Source organism: Phyllostomus discolor, chromosome 8 (assembly GCF_004126475.2).
Source record: "Phyllostomus discolor isolate MPI-MPIP mPhyDis1 chromosome 8, mPhyDis1.pri.v3, whole genome shotgun sequence".
Classification (NCBI taxonomy): Eukaryota; Metazoa; Chordata; class Mammalia; order Chiroptera; family Phyllostomidae; genus Phyllostomus; species Phyllostomus discolor.
Genome location: NC_040910.2, coordinates 36,802,861 through 36,830,035, shown reverse-complemented (window position 1 = coordinate 36,830,035; position 27,175 = coordinate 36,802,861). Strand labels below are relative to the sequence as shown.

Sequence of the window (27,175 nt, the reverse complement as noted above, 5' to 3'; positions counted from 1 at the left end):
CCCCCTCCTTTTGTTTTCCAGCAGTCAGCCCTGCCTGGGGTGGGGCCGGAGGGGGAGGGTGATTGGTCCAGACGGACTAGGAAGCTCGGTCCTGGGGTGACGGTGACATCCAGCTCCCCCACAGAGAAGGAATCAAGCCTTGAGGCTTGGGTGGGGACGAAGACGCTGGGACCGGTGGGGCCGCCTGGGAGGCTGAGGCTCAAGGGCTCAGTGGGGTTGTTGCCGGGCAGGGCTCCCCTGGAACGGAGCAGCCCATGACCTTCTAGCCCCTGTCCCTGGCTTACAGCCTGGGAAACTGAGGCCTAGGGAAGGGCAGCAGAGTAGGAACTAGGCTTCGCTCTGAGGCTCCCCACCTCCCAGACCCAGTCAGCCCAACCCGGCACTCCCGGGTCCAAGTCTCCGCAGTGTGCCCCTCTCTGGGCCTCAGTTTCCCCATCGGGGCCTGATTTTCAAGTATCTTCCGGCTGAAACAATGGGAATGGAGGTGGCTGATTTTGGGGTTAAGGCTCTCTTCCCTGACGGAGCCTCCACTCCTCTTCAGGCCTCAGTTTCTCCATTAGTCAGGGAGGAAGGAAGGGAGGTCATTTCTAAGTCTCTCCCACCTCTGTCATTCGAGGAACTTGGTCGATGCGTGGGGGGCGAAGTGGGGATCCCTGTCCAGGTCCTGGGTTGGAAACACCTCCCTCCCGAGCTGTCCGCTCCGAGTCAGCTCCGTGCCCTCGGCGGGCCTCAGTTTCCCCCGCCACCCCGCCAGGCGCCGGGATGCCGAGGGCCGGGGTCCCAGGGGCGCAGCCCCCCGCGGCTGCGCGCTGGGCCGGGCGGATGACATCACCGGGCCGGGGGCGGGGAGGGAACGAGAGGGAGACAGAGGGCCTCCTCCGCGCCAGGCTCAGCGCCCGGTCGGGCTCGGTCCGGCGGCCGCGGCCATGACGCAGGGTCCGGGCGGGCGCGCGCCCCCCGCACCTCCTGCGCCCCCGGAGCCGGAGGCGCCCACCACCTTCTGCGCGCTGCTGCCGCGCATGCCGCAATGGAAGTTTGCGGCTCCGGCCGGCTTCCTGGGCCGCGGCTCGGCTTCGTCGCGGGCGGCCGGGGGCGCGGGGGCCGCGGGAGGCGCCGATCCCCAGCCGGAGCAGGCCGGCCCGGCTAGCGTCCCTGCTCTGGCGGCCGCGGTCCTGGGTGCCTGCGAGCCGCGCTGCGCCGCACCCTGCCCCCTACCGGCTCTCAGCCGCTGCCGAACTGCCGGGACGCGGGGGTCTCGGGGCACGCGGGGGGCTGCCGGGCCCCCTGACTCCGTCGCCGACGAGTGGATTCGCAAAGGCAGCTTCATCCACAAGCCGGCTCACGGCTGGCTACACCCAGACGCCAGGGTCCTGGGGCCCGGGGTCTCCTACATCGTTCGGGTGAGTGCGCTGGCCAGGACCGCTGGGATGCCATCCTCGTACCCTCCAACCTGGGGACTGGGGCTTCCTTCCCTCACTTCCCTGAGTCCCGGACCCTGAGAACCAGGTATCTATCTCCTTTCCATCCTTCCATCTCCCCCCACCACTCTGGACCCCCACCTCCAACCAAAGCTTCGCTGGGCGCCCCCAGCCGGGAAGCGCTGGGGTCTGGGTTCCCAAGGCGTCATGTGACTAGAGGCGGGGAGAGGGCTGCAGGTGGGTGGGGGACACGCATGCGCAGGTTAAGCATTTCCCCTCCCTATCCCGGTAGCGCAGGAGAGTTTAGACAGTGGGAAGGAGGGTGGGGGCATCCTGCCACCCAGACCCCCATTAAAAGCTCCTTCGTAGAAGACAGAATCGGAATCTACCGAGATTTTGGCTTGAGGTGGGGGCGGGGGCTCCCGGGAAGGGGTATCTGCAAATGGGCGGCGCCCAGCCGGACCTCAGGATTCGAGATGTGAGACTGGGGTCCTAGAACATTGTGTAAAAGGATGGGTCTTTATCCTAGTTTTTTTATTATAAACTTTTCAAACACTCGGAAAAGCTGGACGAATGGATCGCCTGTGCGCCTGCAACCGTGACTGTTAAAATGTCTGGAGGCAATTTATCCCTGTGCAGGGTTTGGTGAACCACTAGGAGGTTGCCCGAGCGTGACCTTCGCTGTTAGAAGCGTGCGCAAGGTCTCGCGAGCTAGTGGTCCTGCACACCCACAGTCCGCCCTTTCATGTCCGAAAATTACCAGGTATCCCAGGGTGTCATTGACCGTATGGCGGAATTCATATCTCTGCTGGCCTTTGGGTTACCAGCACCCTGGAAGTTGAATGTTTGTGATTAGTTTGTCTTCGCTGCTTTGCCACAGTCCGCTCCTCCGGTGCTGTGCTGAATACTTCCCCTCAAATTCATGTCTGTTGAACCTGTGAACGTAGCCTTCTTTGGAAACAGGGTCTTTGTAGATGTAGTCAAGTTAAAATGAGGTCATCCTGGAGTGAGAGGGGGGCCCTAATTCAATGACAGGTGCCCTTATAAGAGGAGGGACATCTGGACACAGACATTTAGGGAGAAGGCCGTGTGAAGATGGGGCAGACACCGGACTGATGTGTCTGCCAGCCAAGGGTTGCGGGCCACCACCGCTGGGAGCTGCATGAGACAAGGAGTGGCCCTCCAGGAAGCCGTCAGTTGGAGTGCGGCCTGGCTAACACCTTGACTTTGGACATCTGGCCTCCAGAACTGGAGAGACTACATCCCTGTTGTTTTAAGCTGCCCAGTTTATAGTGTGTTGTTACAGCCGCCCCGGGAAAGCAACGCATTGGTTAAAACGAGATTTGTCTCTAGTAAAGTCACCATTTAGTTCCTTTATAATTAATACGTGTCTGTGGGACGTGCTGTTTTTCTTGGTCAGACTGTAAAATTGAGGGACAACACACATACAGCGCAGTGTGTAAGCAGGCCTCAGGGGCCTGGCACCCTCCTGGCTGGCGCCCCCACAGCACTCCCACTACCCCAGCTTCCATCACCATAGTTCACCTTAAAAATTGCGGTATAATTCACATGACACATTTAATCATCAATCATCCTAAAGTGAACCACTCAGTGGCATTTAGTACATTCACAAGGTCGTGAGCCATCACCACTCTCTGGTCCCAGAACGGTCCATCTCCCCGATGGGGAGCCCTGTCCCCGTGAGCAGTCTCCCCATCAGCCACCCCCACTCCCAGCCCCTGGCAACCACAAACCCCCTCTTTCGTCTCTGTGGATTGGCCTGTTCTGGACATTTTGTGCCGGTGGGACTGTGTGACAGATGCCGCCACGTGGCCCTCCCATCGTACCGTTCACTTCTCAGCAGCCTAGAATTTGGAAGGGTGGTTCTGGCCATCGTTTGGTCCTCATGCCCCCTCCCTTGGCAGCTGCAGAGGCTGCCCAGGAACTCTGCGGGCTGCTGCCACCTCCTCTAACACTCGGCATTGTCCCTTGGAGATTCTGAGTTACTCTTCCGTGGACATGGTGGTCTAGGCAGGAGTCCACGTGCTTTTCCTGAAAAGGATCACAGATAGTCAGCATTTTGGGCTTCACAGGCCAGGCGGTCTCCGTCCTACCTGTTTGCAGGCCGTGTGCTGGGCTCTGGGATGCAGAAGTGGGTGCCATCCCGGTTCTCTAGGACTTGCGTCCCAGTGGGGTAGAAAGAGAGAATGAGCAGATAGTGAAATGAGCCTGGAGGAATCAGTGGACTTCTGTGGAACAGCTTATGTAGAGTCAGGGAAGCCGGCTCTGGGGAGGTGACTCTGGGTCTGAAGATGAGGAGGAATCAGTTCAAAAATAGATGGGGGGGTGGACAGCAGGTGCGAAGGCCCCCAGGTTGCTGGCTGGACATTGCTGAGGACAGAGGGAAGGACTCGAACCCAGTGGGTGCCGGAGAGAAGGGTGAAGAGCTCATCTGCCAGTCCAGCTGGACCCCACCCACTCACCCCTCCTTTCTTCCCGCAGTACATGGGCTGCATTGAGGTCCTACGCTCCATGCGCTCCCTGGACTTCAACACTCGCACCCAGGTCACCAGGTGAGCCTCCCAGACCGGGTGTGGAAGGCGGGATGGGACGGGACGAGGGGTCCGGGAAGCTGGTCTCATGGGCTCTGCCCCGAGTAGAGGTCTTCCTCTCAACGCCTGTGGCCACCCAGAAGTTGGGTCTAAGTTTAGGGGCTGTGTTGGCCTCACCGAATCTGAACCCACAGAGGGAGACCAGTGATGGGGGGATCTGCCACATGGCTGGGAGCACCCCCTTCTATGCCCCCGTCTCCTCCTCTTCTCCCCAGGTCCCCCAGAACCCCTCCTCCTCTCATCCCTCCCCTCCTCTGAGCCTCTCCCCATCTTGGTCCACTGCATCCTATCCCCTCTGTGGGTCAGCCCACCACCCTTCCACAGAAGGGTGGCTGACACGCCACCCTTCTCTGAGCTCCTGCCCCTCCCCAAGCCCCTCCTCTCCAAGCTCTCTAAGCCCCCTCCCCATCCCCCCACAGGGAGGCCATCAACCGGCTCCATGAGGCTGTGCCTGGGGTCCGGGGCTCCTGGAAGAAGAAGGTTGGTGAGGGGCTTGTGGTCCTCAAGTGGGGCTGGTGGGGATGCCTTGGCCTCCCTCAGACCCTGCCCAGCTGGGGCCCCTCTGCAGTCCCACCCCCACCAGGCCCCCACCCTTTGCTGGCCCTCCAAGACCCCACCCCACGGCCCTCTGCCCCTCAGGCCCCCAACAAGGCGCTGGCCTCCATCCTGGGCAAGAGCAACCTGCGCTTCGCCGGCATGAGCATTGCTGTCAGCATCTCCACCGACGGCCTCAACCTCTCCGTGCCCGCCACGCGCCAGGTGAGGGCTGCGCAATAGGCGAGGGCAGTGTGGCCTGTCCTCAGCCCCCGAAGGGCAGGCTCTGTGGGCTCACACAGGTGAAGCCTGGAGGGATGGGGGTGCGGGGCTCCATGTGTTGTGTTCGCTTGGAGACGAACTGAGGGCCCACCCTGGAGCCAAGGGGGGACGCGGCCGCTGCCCTCACAGCACCCACAGCTGTCCCTGGGGGTGCTCCTGGCATCCAGTGTGTGTCTGTGTGTCTGTGCGTCCCTGCTTCCCCACCCCCTCAGTCCCCTCCCTGTGGCCCTGGCCTAGTGCCTGCCTGAGCCTTGGGACCCTGGCCCCAGGACAGTTGTGACCCGGTGTGTCTCTCTGACAGGTCATCGCCAACCACCACATGCAGTCCATCTCCTTCGCGTCGGGCGGTGACACGGTAAGGGGATGGGTGGGTGGGCGTGGCCTCCTCTGTCGCCTGCCTTTCGGGTGGTGGGCAGCCAGGAATCCGGGCCAGTGGGCCCAGGCAGGTCCAGCTGGCCCCTTCTACCTGCCCCCTCTCTCCCCAGGACATGACGGATTATGTGGCCTATGTTGCCAAGGACCCCATCAACCAGAGAGGTGAGGCCCAGTGGGTGGGGTAGGGGGGCCCTGTGTAGAGCGTGCCCGCTGCCAGGCCACACTGATGCTGTGTCACCGAACGACCCCCAGCCTGCCACATCCTGGAGTGCTGCGAGGGCCTCGCCCAGAGCGTCATCAGCACTGTGGGCCAAGCCTTTGAGCTGCGCTTCAAACAGTACCTGCACAGCCCCCCCAAGGTTGTCGTCCCCCCTGAAAGGTACCAGCTCTCACCCGCTCCTCCTGGGCTTGGGTCCACTCTGCCCCTGCTGCCCGTGCTCCCCATGAGCTAGCAGATCACAGCTGCCAGGATCCTCCCGTTCCCTGGGCTATGAAACCCAGATAAAGACAGCCGAGACTCTCTGGGTCGAGGTGAGGATCCAGGAGCCAGTCAACGCTGCCATTACCATCACTAGCTCGGGTCAACGCTGCTGCACAGGGCCACACGGTCAGTGTGTGGCAGCATTGTGGCCGGACTGCCTGTCGTGGCCGTCATCTGTGGAAGCAGCTGCGGAGGGCGCTGAAGCTGTGGGCGGCCCCCGTGCCAGCAAAGCTGTATTTATAGACACCGAAATCTGCATTGCATTAACTTTCCCCATGTTGCCAAATGTTCTTTGGATGTTTTCTTAACCATTTAAAAGTTGTATGGCTCCTGGGCTGACCCCTGACCTCAGCCACTTAAGTTAATTGTTAGACGTTCAATAAACGCATGATAAGGAAGAGGAATTCACAGTGCAGCAGGAGGCCCTTCCCCAGGGTGAGGTGGCCTTTGTCGCCTTCCTCACGGGTTTGCACGCCTGTCGCCTACACATGGTGGGTTTCACTTGCTGCTGCCGGGCACCTGGAGCTGCCCCTGCCTCCACGGCCGCAAGGTCCTGCTCTGCTGCCCAAACCTGAACCTGCGGTTTGTCCCTGACTGAGGGGCAGGCAATGGCCTATACCATTTTGCTCTTAGGAACCATGCTCACCTGAATGATCACCTGTGGGATGAATTGCTACAGGTGCAACCAAAGGGCAAATGGCAAGGGCATTTTTTTTAGATTTTTATTTATTTTTAAAGAGAAGAAGGGAGGGAGGAAGAGAGGGAGAGAAACACTGATGTGCAAGAGATACATCTATAGGTTGCCTCTCCCATGCCCTCAGCTGGGGACCTGACCCACAGCCCAGGCATGTGCCCTGACTGGGAATCGAACTGAAGACCTTCTGGTTCACAGGCCAGCACTCAATCCACTGAGCCGTGCCAGCCAGGGTGCGAGGGCATTTTAAATGCAGAGGGTGTTCTGCCCTAAGGCATCTAGTCCTGGGTGCAGGTCTGGTGTGTTCTGGCTGCCTGGCCAGGCCAGAAGTGGGTGGCAAGGAGTGGGGACCAGCTTCTCTGAGGACCTGCGGCAGCTATGCCGTGTCCCATTTGACAGACCAGGGAAGGGAAGCACAGCGCTCAGTAAGCATTTCCTGGGCAAAAGCTCAGCTGATAGGAGGTGGGGTCTGAGTCCCTGTGGGCCTGGCTTTTCCCACCCACCCTTCAAAGCTCAAGCCCCAAGGCCTTGGCGTCCCTTGGGTGCCCCCGTTCCTTCTGCCCTGTGTGCTGGGGCCATGTGCCGCTGGTGCTTCCGCTTGATGTCTGTTGCCAGGCTGACCGGGTTGGAGGAGTCGGCCTGGGGGGACGAGGAGGACGCGGAACACAATTACTACAACAGCATCCCAGGGAAGGAGCCGCCCCTGGGCGGGCTGGTGGACTCCAGGCTCACCTTGACACAACCCTGCGCCCTTGGGGCCCTGGGAGCCCTCAGCCAGGTCAGCCCCTGGGACTCTCAGGGGAGGGACGGTAGCAGCTGTCCCCGGTGCTGATTCCTTGGGCGTGTCCCTAGCTTTTCCTTCTGCTCCTGTTCTCCATCCTAGAGGAGGGACTCTTGCACCCCCTTCTCTTCCTTCCTTCCGCACACTGCACAGATCTGGTCCACCCTGTCCTACCCTCAGACACTGGGGAAATGACCACATCCATGCGGTGAAAAGGGCTGACAAGGCAGGGAACAAGAGTGTGCAGAAGGGAGACCACTTGTCAGCGGTCAGGAGGGCTTTCCTGAGGAAGCAAGTTTGGGCTGGGCGCTGACCGGTGAATAGGAGTTGCCCAGGAGAGCAGTGCAGGGAAGGAGGGAACAGTACGAGGTGTCGGGTGCAGGAGACGGCCTATGAAGCTATAGCAGAGGTGGGCGGTAGGTGCAAGGCTGGGCCTGGTGGGCACCTGGCAGATAGAGAGCCAGGGCTTGGGGAAGCTGTCGGGGGTGTGAGCTGAGCCTCCCGTCTGACTTACATCTGCAGCGATTTAGGCGTTTGGGTAGGAATACTGGCAAGGGGCTTGCACATCGCAGGAGGGACCCTTAATCTCTTTTTCAGGGAGCATCTCCTCCTCGAAGAGACACCAGAGGCCTGCACTGGGAGCTGGGCCCCTCAGGTAGGGTCAGATGCCCTGGGGCCACAGGGGTGCCCCAGCCCTCCCCCACTGGGTGCCTGGGTCCCCCCTCACAGGTTCTCTTCCTGCACCCTTTCACGTTCGCCTGCAAGACTGTATTCAGAGCTCTTCAGAAATGTGACAACATCAGTTTCTTTCTTTTTTCTTTTTCTGAGAGTTTTTGCTTCTTTTGAAACTGGAAAGCTTTGGCCCCCTGAGCCACCTTCCTGCCTGGCAGATGGGGACAGGCTGGGTGGGTGGCTGTCCCCACCCTAGGTATGGACCTCTGGTGTCCTACCACCATTGGCTGGGCTTTTGTGGTGTTTGTCATTCTCAATGGTGCTGCTCACGTGGGCACAAGGCTTCCTTCCTGGAGGGAGACAGGTGTGGGTGGGGCTTCCAGGTGGGGTCCTGCACTGCCCTTCTCTGCACCCTAGGGCCTCAGGGTTCCCCTGGCTCCCCTAGCTGACTTCACTACTTTCCTGCCCTCCCCAGCCCCACCAGGGGACGGCTACGTGCAGGCGGATGCCCAGGGGCCCCGAGATTACGAGGACCACTTGTACGTCAACACACAGGGTCTGGACGCACTGGAGCTTCTGCAGCCCGAGGACAGCCCCAAGAAGGACCTGTTCGACATGCGTATGTGGGGACAAGTCAGTCTGAGGGGGGAGGCCACCTGTATGTGGGGACAAGTCAGTCTGAGGGGGGAGGCCACCTGTGGTCCTGATAGGGGAGGTCCAGCCTCCTCCCCTGGGGACTCGTCCCCTTGGGACTTCCCAAGTTGATGTGGGTGGGGTAGGAAGTCTGTTTTCTATGGAACTCCCTGGTCCGGTAGGGGAGGCTCGGTGTCCCCCTCCGTGGGAGTCCTCAGTCTGGGGGTAACCCACCTTCTCTCTATGGGGGTCCCCAGTCTGATGGGAGGGGCCTAGCTCATATCTTGAAAGAGTGGCTAGTGTCATGGGGGAGGCTCAGGCCCTTCTTCCCCGCGGGGCTCCTCTGTCTGTCGGGGAAGGCCTCACTCCCTCCTCCCCGGTCTGAGGAGGGAATTGGAACTCCATCCTCACTTGACTCCATGGTCTGAGGGAGGAGGCCCGAAACCCTTCCTAAGGAACCCCAGCCTGATGGGGGAGGCTCTCTCTTCTCCCTGGGGGAACTCCTAGTCCGATGAGGGTGCCCTAATCCAGCTCCTGACAGAGTGACTAGCTGATGGTAGAGCTCCTTCCTTCCCTCTCTCTGGGCCTGAGGGAGGGCTCAGTGTAGTGGAGGAGGTTTGTGTCCAAAATGCCTTCTCTTTCTCACGCCAACCCCGCCCGCTTCCACAGCACTGTGTGAGTGTTGGCTCCGTCCTGGCCAGGCAAGGTGGTCCCCCTCCCTCAGGACATCTCTCTGGTTGGAGGTCCCTGAGAGCCTCCAGAGCCAGCTGGGAATTTCTTCCTTTACAACATTTGCAAAGCCTGGTTCCCTGCAGCTGGACAACTGGATAGCTCACCATTGCAATGATGCCACGAGCTAGTACTTACCGAGCTCCGGCTGTGCTCCAGGCCCTGGACTGAGAGCCGGCCCCACTGGCTTCCGCAGCAGTCCTCTGGGGGAAAGGTGATGGGCGTGAGTGCCTCCTGAGGTCAGCTGACCCCCTTGGTGACCAGAGGAACCCCTGTGGACAGAGCTTCTGCCTGCCAGGCTTCCGTTAGCACCAGCACACATGAGCATACCTCACACACAACATACACAGCACATACACAGCACACAGTACACACCGAGTACACAGCATGCTCACACCTGGCCTGCACACAGCGCACAGACAGCGACCCACTGTGGTGGGCTAGTGCAGGTGGGTGTCGGGTAGGTGCTCAGTCAGAGTTGCCCAGGATCCCAGGGTGGGTCCTTCCTCCCATTCGACCCACCCTTGCCTTCCCAGTAGGAGGCAGCTGCCCACTTCCTGCCTCCCGCACCCTGTCCTCCCCTTCAGGACCCTTCGAGGATGCTCTGAAGCTGCACGAGTGCTCTATGGCAGCGGGCGCGGCGGCCCCCCTTCCTTTGGAGGACCAGTGGCCCAGTCCCCCTACCCGGAGGGCCCCCATCGCCCCCACAGAGGAGCAGCTGCGGCAGGAGCCTTGGTATCACGGCCAGATGAGCCGTCGGGCGGCGGAGAAACTGCTGCGAGCTGACGGGGACTTCCTCGTGCGCGATAGCGTCACCAACCCCGGGCAGTACGTCCTCACAGGCATGCACGCTGGGCAGCCCAAGCACCTGCTGCTTGTGGACCCTGAGGGCGTGGTAAGGTGGCCGTGGGGTGGGGCGGGGCCTGGGTGTGGGGCGGGGACAGGGGCGGGACCAAAGGGGCTGGGTGGTGGCGGGGTGGGGCTGCAGGGGTGGGGACTAGGAGGAGCGCGACTGAGCCGGGTTTGGGAGCTGGCCGTGGGTGGGCCTGAAGTAATACCGGGGTGGGGTGGGCATCCCCACTCCGCCCAGTGTGCCCATCTTAGTGCCCTTTAGTTTTAATGAAGTATTTTCCCGACTACAAAGCTCTTTATGTTTACAGATTCTATTCCGTTTACCAGGCACTTTAGAATTACAGACTGTTTTCTAGTTTAAGAACTTTGGGGTTTACAAAGTATTTCCCAGTTTATAAGGCACTATGGGGTTACCAAACCTTTTCCAATTTCAAGATCTTTCAGGGTTTACAAAGTACCATATTTCAACAATTGTAAGACGCACTTTCTTCACATTCTGTTATCACTAATGCATCTCACAGAGATGTGAGATAAATATGGCTTTTTCTGTTTCCCATGTATTTTAGGGTTCCCAACGCAGGTTTCAGTTGATAAGAGTCTTAGGGTCTTCAGGCTACGGAATGCTTCAGCCCTCTGACACACACTTTGCTTTCCTCTCATCTCTGAGGCCTGGATTTTTTTTTTTTTTTTTGTACCCATCAATCACATCTTTGAACAGCACCATTATTTGATTGGGAAGCTCCCCCTGCCCCCAACCATCGTGAATAATGGTGCTGCATCTCACAGCTGCTTGGAGGCGGTGAGATTTGGTGTTTGACAGTTCCTAAAGTGTTTTAGACTTTACAAAATATTTTCCAATTTACAAGCAGTTCTGGGGTTTGTGAAGTATTTTCCAGTGTCCAAGGGCCTTGGGCTTTCCAGGTTATTTCCCAGGTGAGAAGGTGTTTGGGAGTGTTAAAAGCCTTCAAGTTTACCAACTGCTCTTACCCGTCTGGCCCTTACAGCTGTCCTCGGTGGACTCCATGTCTTTTTGTACGGGGCATGCTCAGGTGGAAGGCGGTTGTGTGGCTGAGCCCAGAAATGTGCATTAAGCCTGCCGCCCAGGGGACATGTGCCCCTTGAGCCCAGCATCACACGTGAAATGTCTGGCAGCGCGGGGACCAGAGGGTCTCTGTGCTGTACCCATGTCAGCACCCAGGGATGCTAAGATTTTCTCACTCTGAGGTGCGAATGGCTTTGGGATCTGGTGATTCTAATTTTCGGATCCATGTCTCCGATATTCCAGGAGGGTGTTCGTTCCCTAGGGCTGCCCTACCCAATGACCACAAAGTGGGCGTCTTAAAACAACAGAGATTCATCCTCTCTCAGCTCTGGAGGCCAGTCTGAAAGCGAGGTGCTGGCGGGGCCAGTTCCTCCCGAGGCTCTGAGGGTAGAGAGTCTGCTTCAGACCCGATCGCTGCTTCCCGTGGTCGCCAGCAGTTCTCGCTGTTCCCCGGCCTGTTACACATCACTCCGATCGCTGCCCCATCTCCTCATAGATTCTCTTGTGTCTCTGTGTCCAGTTTGTTCACATCTCTTGAGGACACGAGTCACTGGATTCTGGGACACCTGGGTAATCCAGGAAGAGCTCATCTCTGGAACCTTCACTTAATCACGTCTGCAAAGATGCTTTTTCCAAATATGTTCCCATTCACAGGTTCTAGGGGTTAGGACATGGAGATGACTTTTGGGGGCCACTATTCAACTTGCTAGGGAGTATAGCGCCAGAATCCTGGTGTCTTGGAGCCCGTGTCCATACCTAGTTGTGGAATTCTGAGGCCAACTTTGTAAGTCTTGGAGCCAGCGATTCTTACACTTTGGGTGTGCATCAGAGCCACCAGGAGGCTTGTGGAAATGTAGGTCCCGATCCAGCAGGTCTGGGACTGGCCCGAGTTTGCTCTCTGACGAGCTGCTGGTGGTGCTGATGCTGAGGCCTCTGGCCCTGCAGGTGCGGACGAAGGACGTGCTGTTCGAGAGCATCAGCCACCTGATCGACTATCACCTGCAGAACGGGCAGCCCATTGTGGCTGCGGAGAGTGAGCTGCACTTGCGCGGCGTGGTCAAGCGGGAGCCCTGAGCCAGGTGTGTAGTTGGCCCTGCTGACTTCCAGCAAGTGCCATTTGCCATGCTTCTCATTTTAAAAACTAAGAAAGAATTGACACACAATTCATACCACACAATTCACCCGTTACAGTGGACACATCAGTAGTTTTTAGTATCTTCACAGAATTGTGCAGCATCCCCCTGTCTAATTCCAGAACATTCCATCACTCCTGAAAAAGCCCTGTCCCCCTTAGCAGTCATTCTCCATCTGCTCCCTAGCCCCTGACAACCACTTCCTGTGTCTGTGGATGTGCCTGTTCTGAACATGTCACATAAATGGAACCACACACTCTGTGGCCTTTTGTGTCTGGCTTCTCACTGAGCATCATGCTTTCCAAGTTCATGCATGTTGTAGCGAGTGTCAGCACTCCACTCCTTTTCATGGCTGAGTGACATCCCGTTGTGCGGATGGGCCACGTTGTATTTATCTGTTCATCTGCTGATGAGCACTTGGGTGTTTCCATCCTTTGGCCCCTGTGAACATGTGTGAACAAGTTTTTGTGTGGATGTGTGTTTTCATTGCCCCCGGGTGAGTCTGTAGCCAGGAGTGGAATGGCTGCGTTATTATGGTGACTCTGTTTAATCGGTCATAGAAATCTCCAGAAGGAGGCAGCATTTGGCTACACTGCAAGAGGGGCCAGTGTGGCCTGGGTCCGGCGGGGCGGGTGTGTCAGGTGGGGTGGGTGAGATGAGAAGGTGCACTCTTGGCCTTTTGATTTTGGTGCTGGGGAGCCACGGGAGGGTTTTGAGTGGGGGAGGGACAGGCAGGTGTAGGACCTCTCTGGTGAGAGAGGAGGGCCCCGGGGTGAAGTGGGGGGCGGTCCAGGCAGGAGAGGACATGGGATTCCAGGATTTGGGAGCTGGGGCCTGGGCTCAGGGAGGGAGGGACCTCGGGGGAAGGGGCCTGTCGGATTTCCCCAAGAGCTGAGCAAGAGGAGCTTCTGGGCCTGGTTGGGCTTCTCACCATCACAGTGGTCTCCTTCCTGCCTCTCCCCTACTCAGCACAGGCTTCCCTGGGGCCCCAGACAGGCCTGGGTGCTGGCAGAGGTGGGGTTCCCGGTCTGGAAAGGGTTTCAGGGGTTGGGGGTGGTCCTGTGGAATGCCTGAGGTGATCTGCCGTGCTCTGGGGCTGTGTGTTTGCGTGTGCCAGGGCATGACCTGCTTTCCTTCTGACCCTAAAGTTGTTGGTAGCCTGAGAAATAACCATGGTGGCATTTATAATAGCTGCTAATACAGCTGTGTCCAAGGACTGTGCTCTCCCTCCCCCACATCTCCACTGACTCCCATGAGGTTCTGAGACAGGCACTGTTATCGGCATTCTCATTTTGCAGATGAAATAGCACAGAGAGGTTAAGTCAATACTCTAGGTCACTCAGCAAGAACATGGAGGAGCCGGGACTCGAGCCCGGGACCCTGAGCCTGAGTCTCCTTGCTGAGTCACTTTACTGTAGTATTACTGAAGTTGGAGCACCTGACACTTGAACCCAGGTCTCTGATTGCTGTCTCAGCTGACCTTGACTTCTCTGCTTTCTCCTCTAGGTGATGGTTCTCACTCCCGGCTCCTGTCCCTGCTCCCCAGACGTCCTTGTTGTGGCCTTACAGCCTTTCTCAGGACCCTGGTCAGACCTAACCGCCGCTGCCTCTCCTTCCTCCACATGGGCCTCAAATCTCCCTTCTCCAGCCCCCCTGTTGGCTGGGCCAGGTCAATCGTGCCAGGAAATGGGGGCCCAAGACCCCTCTCTCCCACCAAGCCCCCTGCCTCCTCCCTTCTGCTTGAAGTGAGGCTGTACGTACCAAAGACAGAACCGTTTCTCGCCTTTAATGAAAATATATCAAAAAGCAGCCCTTGGTGCCCCGGCGAGGGCCTGGTGGGCCGGATTTCAGCTCATCTCTCGGGAAGGGGGAGGTTCCCAGGTTGCCGGCACGGAGCTGGAGTCCTGTCCTGGCGGGTCTCAGTGTTCCCACCTAAAAAGAATTGGTGCCTAGTTTTTGAGGGAGAATTGAGGTGCTTTGGGTCCTCCGGCCAGGACACATGCTGATGAGGAAATGTGGGGCAGCCTTGGCAGTACTGACCTGGACTGGACATTTGGAATCTGTTTGTAATTAAATCTGGGAATGACCACAAGGAGCACGAGCCCACTGCACATTAAAGGGCCCTCTTCGGTGTTGGCGGGGGTGGGGGGGCTGAACTCGGTTTCCCCAGTGGAAAGCCAGGTGGCACCAGAGTTGGCCTCCTGCGGGCTGGAGGAGGTGGGGGCGCAGGGGCCTGGAGATGGAGAGAAGGGAGCTGGCTGTGGGTGTGCCCCTAGTGGGGGGAGTGTTTGTAGGAGGGTTCTGCTCTCCCAGAACCCACCAACATCTCTCAGAACCTCTGTTTTTAGAGATGAAGTATCCCATAACTCCTCCATTAAAGACACCTAAGTTTTCTTTGGAAACATCTAGTTTCCAAATGCTACAAACCTCTCTCTTGAGATATCCCGATACAGCTGATGAAAAGCTCCTTGTTTTTTTCAAGTTGCCCCTAAACATGACCTGACCTCTCAGGGATCCCAGCTTCTTTCCTCCCTGTTTCCTTGAGCTGCCTCTGTTGCTCTCAAAGCCCCTCCTTACCCAAATGCCCGGCGCCCTCCTCTAGCACCCGACACCTGTCCTCCAGAACTTCCTGCACGTGGACTCTGAGACTCCCTCCCAGAGACACCTCCATTCTCCCAGGACTGTCCTCTAATTCCTCCCCAAAACACCGAGGCGTCTCTTCCAAAGATTTCCCCTGCCCTCCCCACACCCCGCCAGGGCCACGTCCCTGTCCAGGGCCTGGGTCTCTGGGAGGGGTTGTGCTCTCCCTGCAGCCAGCTGGCCTGGGGGACCCAATAAGGGTGTGGAGAGTAAAAGCCGCTCTGCTCTGACCCCAACTAGGGGCGAAAGCGTCAGAAGCTAGAGTCAGAAGGGGACTCTGATGCCACGTCTCTTCAAAGACATGGAGATTGAGCCACCAGTCCATCCATCTGTCTATTTGTCTGTCTGTCCATCCACGCATCCACTCACTCACCCATCCCCCATTCATCTATTATTCATTCCATTGATCAGTCTACCCAAACACCCCTCCACCTGCATCCTGAGATCCTTTAATTGCCTTTGTCGAACTTCTCTTATTTGCCGGAAGCTCTGGTGGGTAAGGAGGATGCAACAGTGAGCAAGACAGACCTGTCCTCACGGAATTAACAGTCAAATGATCTTAATTAGCAAATCACCACAGAGTGTCTAATGACGACTGTGGGAAGGAGGGAGTCTTGGAGCTTAGAGATCCCAGGACACCCTGGAGGCTTCTGTGTGGGAATGACGCAGGGACTTTGATCTGGAGGTTGAGTAGGACAGAGTCCTGGGCTGCGGAGCAACATTTGCAAAGGCCCTGTGATGTGTGGAGCACAGCCGCTTGGGGGCGGAAGGATGGCCAGTGGCTGGAGGTGAAGTCAGGGGTGGTGGAGTGGACACTGTGAGGCAAAGCTGGGTAACAGGGAGAGCCGCTAGGGACTTTTTAAGCAAACGGGAAACATGCTGTGGGGACAGGGTAGAAATGGGCATGGCTGAGAGGAGGCTCGGAGGCTGGGCCAAGGAGTGTCAAGAAGTATCAGATTCCAGAGAGAGGGGTCCAAATGCACTTCATTCATTCATTCATTCACTCATTCATTCATAGCCCTGGGTCCTCCAAGGGCCAGTACACCACCTTCAAAGTCTCACCTAGCACTCCCTGTAGGCATGTGCTAAGAACCGCACAAACTCAGGGTGCTCAGATTCTCTCCACTTTAAAGGTGAGGAAATAGAGGCTCAGAGGGGTCACAGGGCTTCCCAAGGCCACGCCACTGGGAGGAAGCAGAGCTGGGGTTTGACCCTCATCACCTCCCCTTCTTACTCCCTGACCCAGGAAAGCCAGGGCTGGGAGCCTGGCTCTAGATGGGTTCCCGCATTGTCTCCAGCCTGCTCTACCTGCAGTTTTCCAGTTAGCAGGTGCTCCCGGCCCCATTCCCACCCTCGGAGGGCCCTGGGGTGGGAGGTCATAGAGATGCTGGTTCAGATTCTGCTGTGCGTCCTTAGACCAGTGGTTTCCCTTCCCGGAACTGGGCACTGTGCAGAGTCAGGCTATTCCCCCATGCCTCAGTTTCCTGATCTAGAAAATGGAGATGATGCCCCTCCAATGTTGTTGGGTCTGGGCCCTTCTTGAGAGCGTGCAGACGCGCCTTCCCTCCTCTTTCCCAAAGGAGAAGACAGTGCAGAGCCCAGAGCCGCACGGCCCGAGGTGGCGCCTCAGGCCTGGCGCTGGGCCTTCAGGCTTCTCTTTGTCTTTGTGCCGCCTCCCTGCGTGTCCTCCACGCCCGTCTGCCGGATGCCGCGGGGAGCAGCCTATGACTCAGGCCTGGATCCCAGGAAGCACCACCTTCCTGTGTCTTCTCTGAGACATGCCACTTTGTCCTTTCCATGTAGCGCATCCCTGGGGGTGGGGGAGAGGGTGAGGACTTGTGAGGCGGGGGAATGAGGACCGAGGCCACCTAGCTTGAAGTGGCACGACTTAGGGGGTGGGGCTGATGGGTGCTGTCTGGGCCCCCTCCCCAGCTTGGGCCTACAGCCTGCAGCCTCCTTATTTCTGGTTCCAGGGAGGCTACAGCTCAGGGTTTGGGGGAGTCCTGTGGGGCTGCCACACCTATCAGCCCTAGGGCTCTGCAGAGGAGGCAGAAGGTTTTATTGACATGGAGAGGTTCCTGTTTGTAGCCAAAGCCTGTGGCCCTGCCTCCACGCCCTCTCCCGGGTGGGCTCTGTGGCAGCCCACAGGGCAGATTTCTGGTATCTATCCCCTAGTACTCAGTTTCCCCAGCCCCCCAAATGTGATGGGGTGGGGAATAGGGGCGGGGCTTATGGCCGAGCTAGGCTGCTGTGGGGTCCAGGTGCTGGGATTCACTTTGAGGCCCGGCAAGGCCTCCCCTGGCTGAGTCTCCTTCCTGACCAGTAGCAGCCTTCCTGATGACGGATGCTTACATCACGCGTGTTTAGGACCTGTTCTAAGCATTTTGCAAATAGTAACACTGATGCTGTGATGCCCACGGACCACTGGGGAGACCAAGGCAGAGAGGTTTGGACGCTTGCCAGAAGTCACAAAGCAGGAAGTGTTGGTACCAGGATTTGGAACCCTGACTGAGAGGCTCCAGATCTGTGTCCGAATTGCTTAGTGCAGGAGGAACCAGCAGAGAATAAACTCACTGCCTCCTCTCCCAACCCAGCTGGGAGGAGAAACCTTGCCCCCAGCTGGGCAAGGGTGAGTGGGGATTGAAACCCCCAATTCTCAGGTCAGTCTGGCATTGCCCTTCCTTGCAGATTCTAGCCGGTCACTTCCCTTTCCTGGGTCCCACTGTCCTTGGTGGGACAATGGAGGAAGGTGGCTGAGGCCCCTGCTGTGGGAAAGAGCGCTGTTCCGGGAGTCATCCTCCCTATACTCTGTTCATTCGTCCTCCCAGTTTTCATTGAAGACCCCAGTGTCTTGCGGACACTGAAGGGCTAAGCCCACACTCGCTTCCTACTGCAGCTCCAGGCCCTACAGGGCCAATGGAATCACCCGATACTTGCTCTGGGGCAGTTTTCACGGGGCTCTGCCAGGCTGTGCCTCGGGGGCTGGCCCAGGCAGTGGCGAGGTGGTGCGTTCATTGAATCTGCCCCCTCGTGCAAGCTGCGTGGCCACAGTGGAGTTGCCCCAACACAAAGGGGACCTCTGGGTTTGCTGGGTGAGCAAAGCTGGGGCAGGCCTCTTAGAGTCATGGTCCCCTCTGAGCCTTGCTATCCCCACGGAGACGGTGGGACTCCCACCTCACTCCAAGGTCCAGCGGATGTGTTGGAGGGGCTCCCTCCATCTGGCCACATTATCTTGCTGGCTCCTCACAAACAGAGATAGGACTTGGGACTGGTCAGCCTTAGTTCACAGAAGGGGAAACTGAGGCTGAGAGGAAAGGTAAAGAGTGAGGAACAGGAAGGTTGGTGCTGGCAGATCACAAGGTAGGGGGGTGGGATCCTAGAGGGACCCCCGAAATCTTAGGAGCTGCAGGGCATGGGATTGGCTGCCTTGGTCTCTCCATCTGTGTGGACAGCATGCTGGTGCTCTCCCTCTCTCCTCCAATCACATCTTCCTGTCGCAATTCTTATTCACCTGTCTGCTGGCATCAATGCCTTGGGGTGCTTCACAAAGTGGGTGCCACATCCTTGGTCACAGCTGTGTTCCCGGCGTCTGGGTCATTGTCCAGCATCCAGTAGGCGCTCAATAAACAGCTGTCTATAAAATGGAGGAGCAGGCCCCTCTTGGCTGCTGGGGTAGCTACACTGAGTAATGTGCATTCAACAGGAGGAGCGGGTTTAGGGGCTGGGTCCTTATTTCTAGGAGGAACCCCTCGCCTTTCTGCCTTTGTCATATATAAACGGGGGAGAGTTGAGGGGAGGACGTTAGGGCCTGGCACCAAGAAAACCTCAATAGTAAATTTAGCTGCAGCTATTATTATTACTATGCGTTTATTCATCATCGTAGGTCGGGAAAGCTGCTGGCAGCAAGCATGGGTGTGCGCCCTATCCCAAGTGAACAGAGGCAAGGGTTTGGGGTTTCTGCTCCCCCTGCCCTCCCATCCCCAGGCACGAGCGCTAGGGGTGGCCATCAGCAAACCGCGACCACCGGCTCCCTCCCACCTACCCGTGTCAGCCCCTCGGGTCCCGGCGAGGATCCTGGCTGCGACCGACCCCGGGGTGGCGTGGGGGTGTGCCGCGAGGCCCGGGGGCGGGGGCGCGAGCGGCGGCGGTACTAGGGAGAATACGGCGGCGCAGCAGCCGGGCTGGGCGGTTTCCCGCCGCGGCCGGTGAATGAGTCCGACTGCGCTGCTGCCGCCGCCCTTGTGGAAGCTGCGGCTGCATCCCCCCCACCCGTAGCCCCGGAGCTTCGCGCCCAGACCCCGGCGAGTCCGCGGAACAGTCTCAGCCTCGGGCCACCACCCCGGGGCAGGTGAGTACAGGGACCTTGCCGCGTACCGCGGGGGCTGCTAGGACCCCACCCCCACCCCAAGCGGAGTTAACAGGGGGTGGGGGAGACGGAGGGGAGGGCCAGGGGGCTGTGCCAGGCGTCCCCAGACTCCAGTCCTCTCCTTTCTTCCAACCCGCTTGCCTGGACCCTCAGCCTAGGGAGAAGCCACAGGTGGGTGGGAGCCCGAGGGGGGGGGGCGGAGCTGGGACACCTGGGGGTCCACCCACACCCTGAGGTGTCGTTCTGTAGACAGAGCGTGAAACCCTTTAAAAAGCGCTTTGAGATCCTCAAAGCGGGGGTGGGGGCGGGAGAGGGGCCACTCTCCCTTGGGAGCTACCCTAGAGTCGGAACAGCACCCCCTACCCACCTCTTTGGCTTCGCTTGGGTGTTTGGAAGTTAAGCGCGATCCCTCTGGGGAGGGGAGGGAGAAGGAGGGGAGAAGCGAGCCCACCCCACACCCTTCTGGCTCCCCAGACAGGTGCCAGGAACCCCTCTTTCAGTCCCCTAGTGCATGCGGGCCTGCAGCTCCTGGCCCCTGCCTCTCTCCTAGACTCTGCAGAGCTCCTCCTAGCCTGCTGCCTGCTGCCTGCTGCCCCTATGAAGAAAACCAACATGTGGTTTCTGGAGCGGCTCCGGGGGTCCGGGGAGAACGGTGCTGCTGGGGGCGAGGCCGGGGACAAGGCCTCCAAGGGGCCCCTGTACAGCAACGTGCTCACGCCCGACAAGATTCCTGACTTCTTCATCCCCCCCAAGCTTCCTGCCAGCCCCGCGGAGCCTGAGGGGCAGGGCGAGCTGGGCCCGGCTGCGGAGCAGAACCCAGCCTCCGCCTCGCCCCGCCGAGCCCCCCGCAGCCCTCGGCTGCCCGCCAAGCTGGCAGCCGAGAGCAAGAGCCTGCTGAAGGCGGCCACCCGGCATGTGATCCAGATTGAGAGCGCCGAGGACTGGCCGGCTGAGGAGGCCGCCACCAACTCCGACCCCCAGGCCCAGGGTGCCATGTCCCTGCCCTCGGTGCCCAAGGCCCAGACGTCCTATGGCTTCACCACGCTGGCCGAGAGCCCCCACACGCGGCGCAAGGAGTCTCTGTTCCACAGCGAGCATGGGGCCCTGTCCCAGGTGGGCTCCCCTGGAGCCCGGCGCCGCCGTGGGGGTGTCAAGGCTAATGGGGGCGACGGGGTGTCCAGGGAGGCTGGCGGGGCCCTCATGAGCCCCAGCCGCTACTTCAGTGGTGGGGAGAGTGATACGGGGTCCTCGGCTGAGTCCTCCCCTTTTGGGTCCCCTCTGCTCTCGCGCTCTGTGTCGCTGCTCAAAGGCTTCGCCCAGGACAGCCAGGCCAAGGTGAGCCAGCTCAAGCACTCCGTGGTCCGCCATGGCTCCCTGTCGGCCGATGACAGCACTCCGGACACCAGCCCTGGGGCTCGGCGCCGCCTGACTCGCAGGGCCGCCCCAGAGCCAGGCTCGGAGCCAGGCCAGGTGCCCCGCGCGGAGCACGCCGTGCGCATGGGCACGCGGGGCAGTGTGCGGCTGCTGGCCGAGTACGAGGCGGCACAGGCGCGCCTGCGCGTGCGGCTGCTGGCCGCCGAGGGCCTATACGACCACCTTTGCGATGCCCGAAGCATCAACTGCTGCGTTGGCCTGTGCCTGGTCCCTGGAAAGCTCCAGAAGCAGCGCAGCACCATCATTAAGAACAGCCGCCACCCCGTCTTCAATGAGGACTTCTTTTTCGATGGCCTCGGGCCGGCCAGTGTCCGCAAACTGGCCCTCAGGATCAAGGTGGTCAACAAGGGTAGCAGCCTCAAGCGGGACACGCTGCTGGGGGAGAAGGAGCTGCCCCTGACCTCCCTGCTCCCCTTTTTGTAAAGGCCTCTTGCTGCCCACCCTCTCGCAGGTGCGGAGGAGAGATCCCACCTCCCCTCTGCACCCAGATTCTGAGAGGCAGAAGGCCAGTTGGCTGGGCAGGAACCCTGGAGGGGGAGGTGGGTTTAAACTAAAGCCTGGCTGGGCCCTGATGTTGCAGCTGAGGCTCTCCTGGGTTGCTGGATGGTGACCCGGATGCTATTTTTCATGGACTAGGTTTTTTGAAGGAGAAAGAGAGGGGGCTGCCAGGTAAGAGAAGGCCATTTTCAGGGCTGAGCATCCCCTCTGTGCCCCAAGTTCCATGCCCCTCGATGTGGTCTCATCCCCTTCAGAGCTCTGGAAAGGGGCTCTCAGGTGGCTGGGAATCTGCCAGGAGGCGGCCAAGGTGGATCACAGGCCTAGAGGTCTCCAGTCCTGAGGCTGAGCTGAATCTTTTGCTGTGTTACACGAGTGTCCTCCTCCCCCAGGCCAGCCAGCCAGACCCCAGAAAAGCAGTGCCAGGCCCAGGGTTCTGCCCCGTGGGGCTCTGGGAGGCAGCAGTGCTGTGAAGCTCCTGGTGCAGGAAGTCCCCAAAGATGAAAATGGGAGTAATAGTTCCTCTTCTGTCCCTGGAGCCAGACAGCCCTCCCACGGGCTGTTTTCCTCCACCTTCCCTGCTTGCTTTTCGGGCACAGACCTGCCTGGCTTGCACCTGCTTGGGACCTCCGGCAGAGCCTCCCTCCCCTGGAGGGGATGCTCAGAGGGCAGCCCCCCATCGCTCCTAGGCTGCCACCCTGCCCCCTCCTACCCAGCACCCTCGCCAGCTGGATACCAGGGAGTGATGCCCAGTGACTGATGGCCGTGGCTTTTACTCCGCACGTGTAAATAGGTTTTGGTTAGGGTGGGTGGGACAAAGGGGCAAGCAAAGGGGGTCCCTGGTTATGGCTTTTCATGCTGCTGGGTGGCTGCATGGGTCTGCTTGTCGTGTCAGCATGTGGGTTCTTGAATGATTTCCGTGGAGGTTTTCCAGTTCAACGAAACAGAAACAGCACTGTTGGAAGCAGGGGCCAGCGAGGCCAGACCAGCTCTGCCCCTTCACCTCTCCTGGGCTGCCTGCTGTGCATGGGTGGACCAGGGCAGCCCACTGGGATCCTGGGATGTCCCTCCCTGCTCAAACATTGTCCCCCCTGATTCCAGGTTTCCAATCCCACAAAGGGAGAGGTGAAGAAAGATTTCCCCTTAGTGCACCCTGCAGACTGAGCTGGAGGGGATGTCAGAACTGGGGTCCCTTTTTGTGCCCCCTATGGCCTCCATCCTGTGCCTGCTCCTTCATGCTCCTGCTCCTGCCTTCATAGGGGCTCCCCCTTCACTCTAGAACCCCGGGACAACCAGGGCCAGGCTTGTGGGTCAAAGGGGCGACAGAGGGTCCTGCATAGATGCTCAGAGCTCACACCCCTCCCCACCTCTCTGACCCTGACCTTGCCCTTCCCCTGCTTTCCCTCTGGGGCCCCCACTTTTATATGCCCCTGCACTGTTTCATACCTTTGTGTTCGAAGTTGACTGTGGGTGAACCTCCCAAGTGTGTTTGTTTATAAATGCTGTTTTTAGTGCAATAAAGGTGTTTCGGGAATGCGGGGGTGGATATCTGCCTTCTTTACTGTTTAGTAACAAGAGAGGAATTTTGTCTTGAATTCCAAGGAAGGCGGCAGGAGCCTTCAAGGTCAGTGAAGCCCTCAGACCTTTCAGGCCCTGTGCTTGGGGTGGAGGCAAGGACGCAGGCTCGCACAGGGTGATGCGGCAGCGGCCCCCAGGCCCTGGTGCAGCAACAGCAGACATTCACGCAGCAGGTGTCTGTGGGCGCTGCTCTTACCCTCTGCTACGTGGGCAGCCTTCACAGCAGCCTCTCAGAAGGCCGCCCACATCCTCGTCTCACTAGTTGATGGCAGCCAGGACTTGAACCCGTGCCCTCACTGCAGCCACCAAGGAGAGGGTTGACGGGATCTGTCCCTTCCTGGCTCTTGGGGACAAAGGCTGGACATGTGGGGACATCACTAATGGGACCCTCCCCTTGGATCCCATCAGCTGCCAACACAGGAGTGCCCCCTTCCCCTGCAGTGACCGCTCATCTGGCCTGCCCCAGCCCCCGAGATCCAACGGGAATCAGAAAGCAAGTGTTTCAGCTGGGCGGCCAGCCCCCACCCCTTTGTCCCCCTCACACCCCCCAGGGCAGGCTGTCTCTCCCCAGAGCACCCAGTTCAGGGACCCGTTTTCTGCCCTGACCTCAGGCCTTCTCCTTCCTCGGTCTTTATCCCCCTGGGGCCCAGACTGGCAGGGCTGTCGCAAAGCCACCAGGAACCTTTGTGGGGGGAGGGTTGGGGTCCTGAACAGCCCTCCACCTGCTGCCAGCTGCCAGATGAGCTGCGCTAACAAGGCCTGGTCAGGACCCAGGATGTGTTGCCAGGGCAACCGGGTGCCTTCTCGCCTCTTCTCCACCAGCCACTCATCACTGGGCAGCCTGTGTGTGCGCTTGTGGGATTGTGTGTCTATGTGTGTGCGCACGTGTGAACCATGTAACGTGTGCTTCTGCAAATGTGTAACTGTGTGTCTGCCTTATGTGCATGTGTTTGCGTGCCAGTGTAGTGATGTGTGTGTGAGAGCACAGTAGTGTTTGTGCACAGGTGTCAGTGTGGGCGAAGCCATGTGAGTGCATGCATGCATACAGGTGTAGCTGTGTGTGTGTCAGCAAGTGTGTGTGTGTGGGCTTGCATGCCGGTGTGCTTGCATGTGTATGTGTTTTTCTGTGTGTGCATCCTTGTACATACAAGTGTAACCGTGTGGATGTGTATGTGAGTGTTGCTACGTATCTGTGCACATATGTGTCACCGCGTGCGCATGCGCGTGTGTGTGTGTGCTGTGGCTGCCCAGTGCCTCGGAATGCCCAAAAGGACATAATGGGACAAGTGGCTTAAGAAGCCCCCTCCCTCCTCTGGCCATGCCGGCTCCTCACTGGGAACACCCTCGCTCGCCGTCCTCTCACTCTGCCTTTGGGTCTCGACCCACTGCTTTTCCTCTGGGCAGCCCCCACCCCGGCCAGGTCAGACCCCTTTTATACTCCTTGTTTTTTTTTTAAATATTTTATTTATTTATTTTTAGAGAGGGAAGGGAGGGAGATAGAGAAAGAGAAACATCAATGTGCGGTTGCTGGGGGTCATGGCCTGCAACCCAGGCATGTGCCCTGACTGGGAATCGAACCTTCGACACTTTGGTTTGCAGCCTGCGCTCAATCCACTGAGCTATGCCAGCCAGGGCTTATACTCCTTGTTAGTGTAATGCACTGTCTTGTCCTATCACTCCATTCAGAATGATCTGTTGTTTGCACCTGCAGCACCCAGCGCTCAGCCCGTGGTGCAAACAAGATAGCATTGGCATTCTCCTTCCAGCCCAGCTGCCATCCTGAGTCTTCCTACCTTTGGAAGAGCCGTGAGCACCCAGGGCCACACCTAGCAGTAAGCACCCCATTTGGTGCAAATCACAAAATGGTGTCCCTTTCTCAGAGTGGATCCAGCACAGTGGACAACAGAGCCAAGAGATGAGGGGTTAGATGCCTGGACACCTTGTGGGCACCTGGATCTAGCTGTGCCTGAAGTTTGTAACAGCACACCATTTCGGTTCAGAGGGACTAATAAAATCCTTTCTTAGATCAAGCCAGTTTAACTTAAAAACAAAATGTGTAGCCAAGGAACACTGATGTAGTGAAACTCCAGTATGAGGAAGGAGGAAGAGCACTGAGTTAGGGGCCCTGATCTGACAGGAAGGAAGGCAGCATCCTGAAGGCAGGGGTTTGTACGTCCTAGAGGGCTGGAGAATGCGGCCGTGGGGTGAGGGAGTGAACATTAATCAAGGAGGGCTTTGCAGGAGGAGCAGAAACTGAAAGAGGGAGGAAGTGTTAAGGCAGCAGGCACACTCCAGAGGTGGAGGGAAGGGGCTTGGGAACCCAGCCTGCTGAGGCCTCCATCCCACCCACCCCAGCCTCAGCCGCACTGCCCACCCTGTCTGTCCACTGCCTTCTCCTGCTGCCCTGCTTAGAAGCCTTCCATGGCTCATCACAGCCTCACACACTGTGAATGCCCCACACTGAGGCCCACGCCCCCTTCCCGCAGCCCTTGCTTGTGTGGTGCCGCCTCCCTGGAGCAGTGAGGGGCCTGCAAATCTGAACCCTGACAGGCCTGGGGAGTGTTCCATGATAAATTCCAGCCTGGGACTTACCACCCCGAAATGTAGGGTGGCCTTGGGCAAGCCACGTAGCTTGTGTGGGTCTCCGGCTCCCCACGAAAAACACTTCAGCCCTGGAGATGAGGCCCAAACTCACGTGTGGACAGAGCTTATGTACAGGCGTGTTCCATGGAAGCAGGCACAATATGGCAATGATGGTATAATCACATTAGGGTGATAATTACAAGCTACCATCAGACCCACTGAGGCCTGGGGCTTTCTTGGCTTCCCTGTGCTGAGAGCCTCTTCCCCAGCACCTGCCCCTCTGTCCAGCTGCTTGCACCCCCTCCCCTCAGTGTGGGATTCAATTAAGCTTTTGTTTTCTTCTCAGCTCTTTTGAGAGTGGGAGGGAGGGGCTGCTTGCAGCCGGTTCTGCTGACAGGAGGAGAAAAATGACTTCAATAAAAAAGGAGCTGGTTGCAGAGGGAAACCTGCATGGGCGCACCCTCCCTCCCCAAGAGAAGTAAACCCCCAAGGAGGTCAGGAGCGCAGGGCAGGTGTCCAGTGTTGACTCACAGAAAGAAGATACTGTACCAAGAAAGGTTCCTGGTGGCTAACTGGGTTCAGATGGAAAAACAGAGCTTAGCCGCCATTTCTAAACATTTCTAAACTGGGCCTCTCACATAGACTGCACTTCAGGGAGAAACCTGCACCGGCCTGCCTGCCAGCGGTACCGACTCTTTTATACAGGAGTTCCTAGAGGTGTATTTTGGCCAATAGGATTGAGGTTTTTCCTGTCCAATTGGTGCCTAAAGACTATATTATCTCTGAAGTAGCTCTAAAGTAGCATCTTTACTGACCAATCAGGGCAGCTCCATTCCAACCAATCAGGATAGTGCTTTTAGGACCAATCAAACTGTGAAGTTTAAGGTCCCTATTTGCATGAGGATGGACCAATCGGGGATCAGTGGCGGGGACTTCTGTCTACATAAGTCAGCTCCCCTTATTCTAGCTGGGCATCAGGTTTTCCATTTCCATGGAGGTCTGTGTTTCCCTGGCTGGGGCTGAAACGCCGAAGCAGTGCTGGTGGAGTAGAGCTGTCTAGCTGGACAGTGACCTTGCAGGATGGCCACCTTATTTTGGTGCGGTCCTACTGTTGAGCTGCTTGTTTGCACGGAATAAATTTACCTTCACTGTATCCAAAATTGGAGGCTCCTGCCGGTGTTGAATTGGTACGAGCGACCATGGGTCGACACCAGTTGCAAAAGCGCAAGTCCTGGCTCCACTCCAGGCTGCGTGGCTCTCTGGGCCTCAGTTTACCCTCCCCTGGTCAATGATCACTTCCCTCCAGGGTTAGATAAGGTATGCATCCACACTGCAGGGCTGTGCTGGTGAGAGGATGACCCACCGAAACTTCGCTAGGACCCTGTAGACCCCATTGACACATGGGGAGACTGAGGCACAGTGAGGCAAAGTGACACGCCCAAAACCACCCAGCTGGCAGGTGGCAAGATGACAATGTGAACCAGGGCTGGTGCAGACCCCAAGCCCTCAAGCCACTCACACTCCCTTCCCATAACCCTGCAGGCCCCTCCTTCCCTGAGACGCCCTGCCCTCTACACTCTGCCTGGGTGGCACACCTGGGTTTGAATTCTGCTCTTTTCTGTGACTCAGTTTCCTCTCCAGCACCCTGTATCCCACTCCGTACCGGGGGTGAGGGCTGACTTGGCGCTGGTGTGGCGCCCAAACCTGGTGCTGGGAGAACGGCAGGCCTGACGGAGGGCTGTGCGGCGAGGCTCTGCCTTACACTCCCTGACTGGTAGAGAATGCAGCCTTGCCCATGGACTAAGGAGATAGAATCTCGGGGGTGTGCTGGGTTTGGGTAA

The 27,175-nt window shown here is 58.4% G+C and overlaps 2 protein-coding genes across 2 annotated transcripts; both read left to right on the top strand.

Annotated features, from left to right (window-relative positions):
• The first annotated feature begins 607 nt into the window (after positions 1-607).
• Positions 608-14,700, top strand: SHC2 (SHC adaptor protein 2). Its single transcript, XM_036032081.1, has 13 exons — positions 608-1,400; positions 3,921-3,991; positions 4,450-4,510; positions 4,670-4,789; positions 5,148-5,201; positions 5,332-5,383; positions 5,474-5,600; positions 7,012-7,174; positions 7,775-7,832; positions 8,325-8,468; positions 9,799-10,106; positions 12,051-12,184; positions 13,745-14,700. Exons 1-12 carry the CDS (start codon positions 927-929, stop codon positions 12,177-12,179), a joined length of 1,761 nt encoding a protein of 586 aa, XP_035887974.1. The 5' UTR covers positions 608-926; the 3' UTR covers positions 12,180-12,184; positions 13,745-14,700.
• A 4,314-nt stretch (positions 14,701-19,014) lies between these two features.
• On the top strand, positions 19,015-22,700 carry C2CD4C (C2 calcium dependent domain containing 4C). Its single transcript, XM_028520964.2, has 2 exons — positions 19,015-19,226; positions 19,795-22,700. The coding sequence occupies exon 2, from the start codon at positions 19,842-19,844 to the stop codon at positions 21,099-21,101; it is 1,260 nt and encodes a 419-aa protein (XP_028376765.1). The 5' UTR covers positions 19,015-19,226; positions 19,795-19,841; the 3' UTR covers positions 21,102-22,700.
• The last annotated feature ends 4,475 nt before the right edge of the window (positions 22,701-27,175 follow it).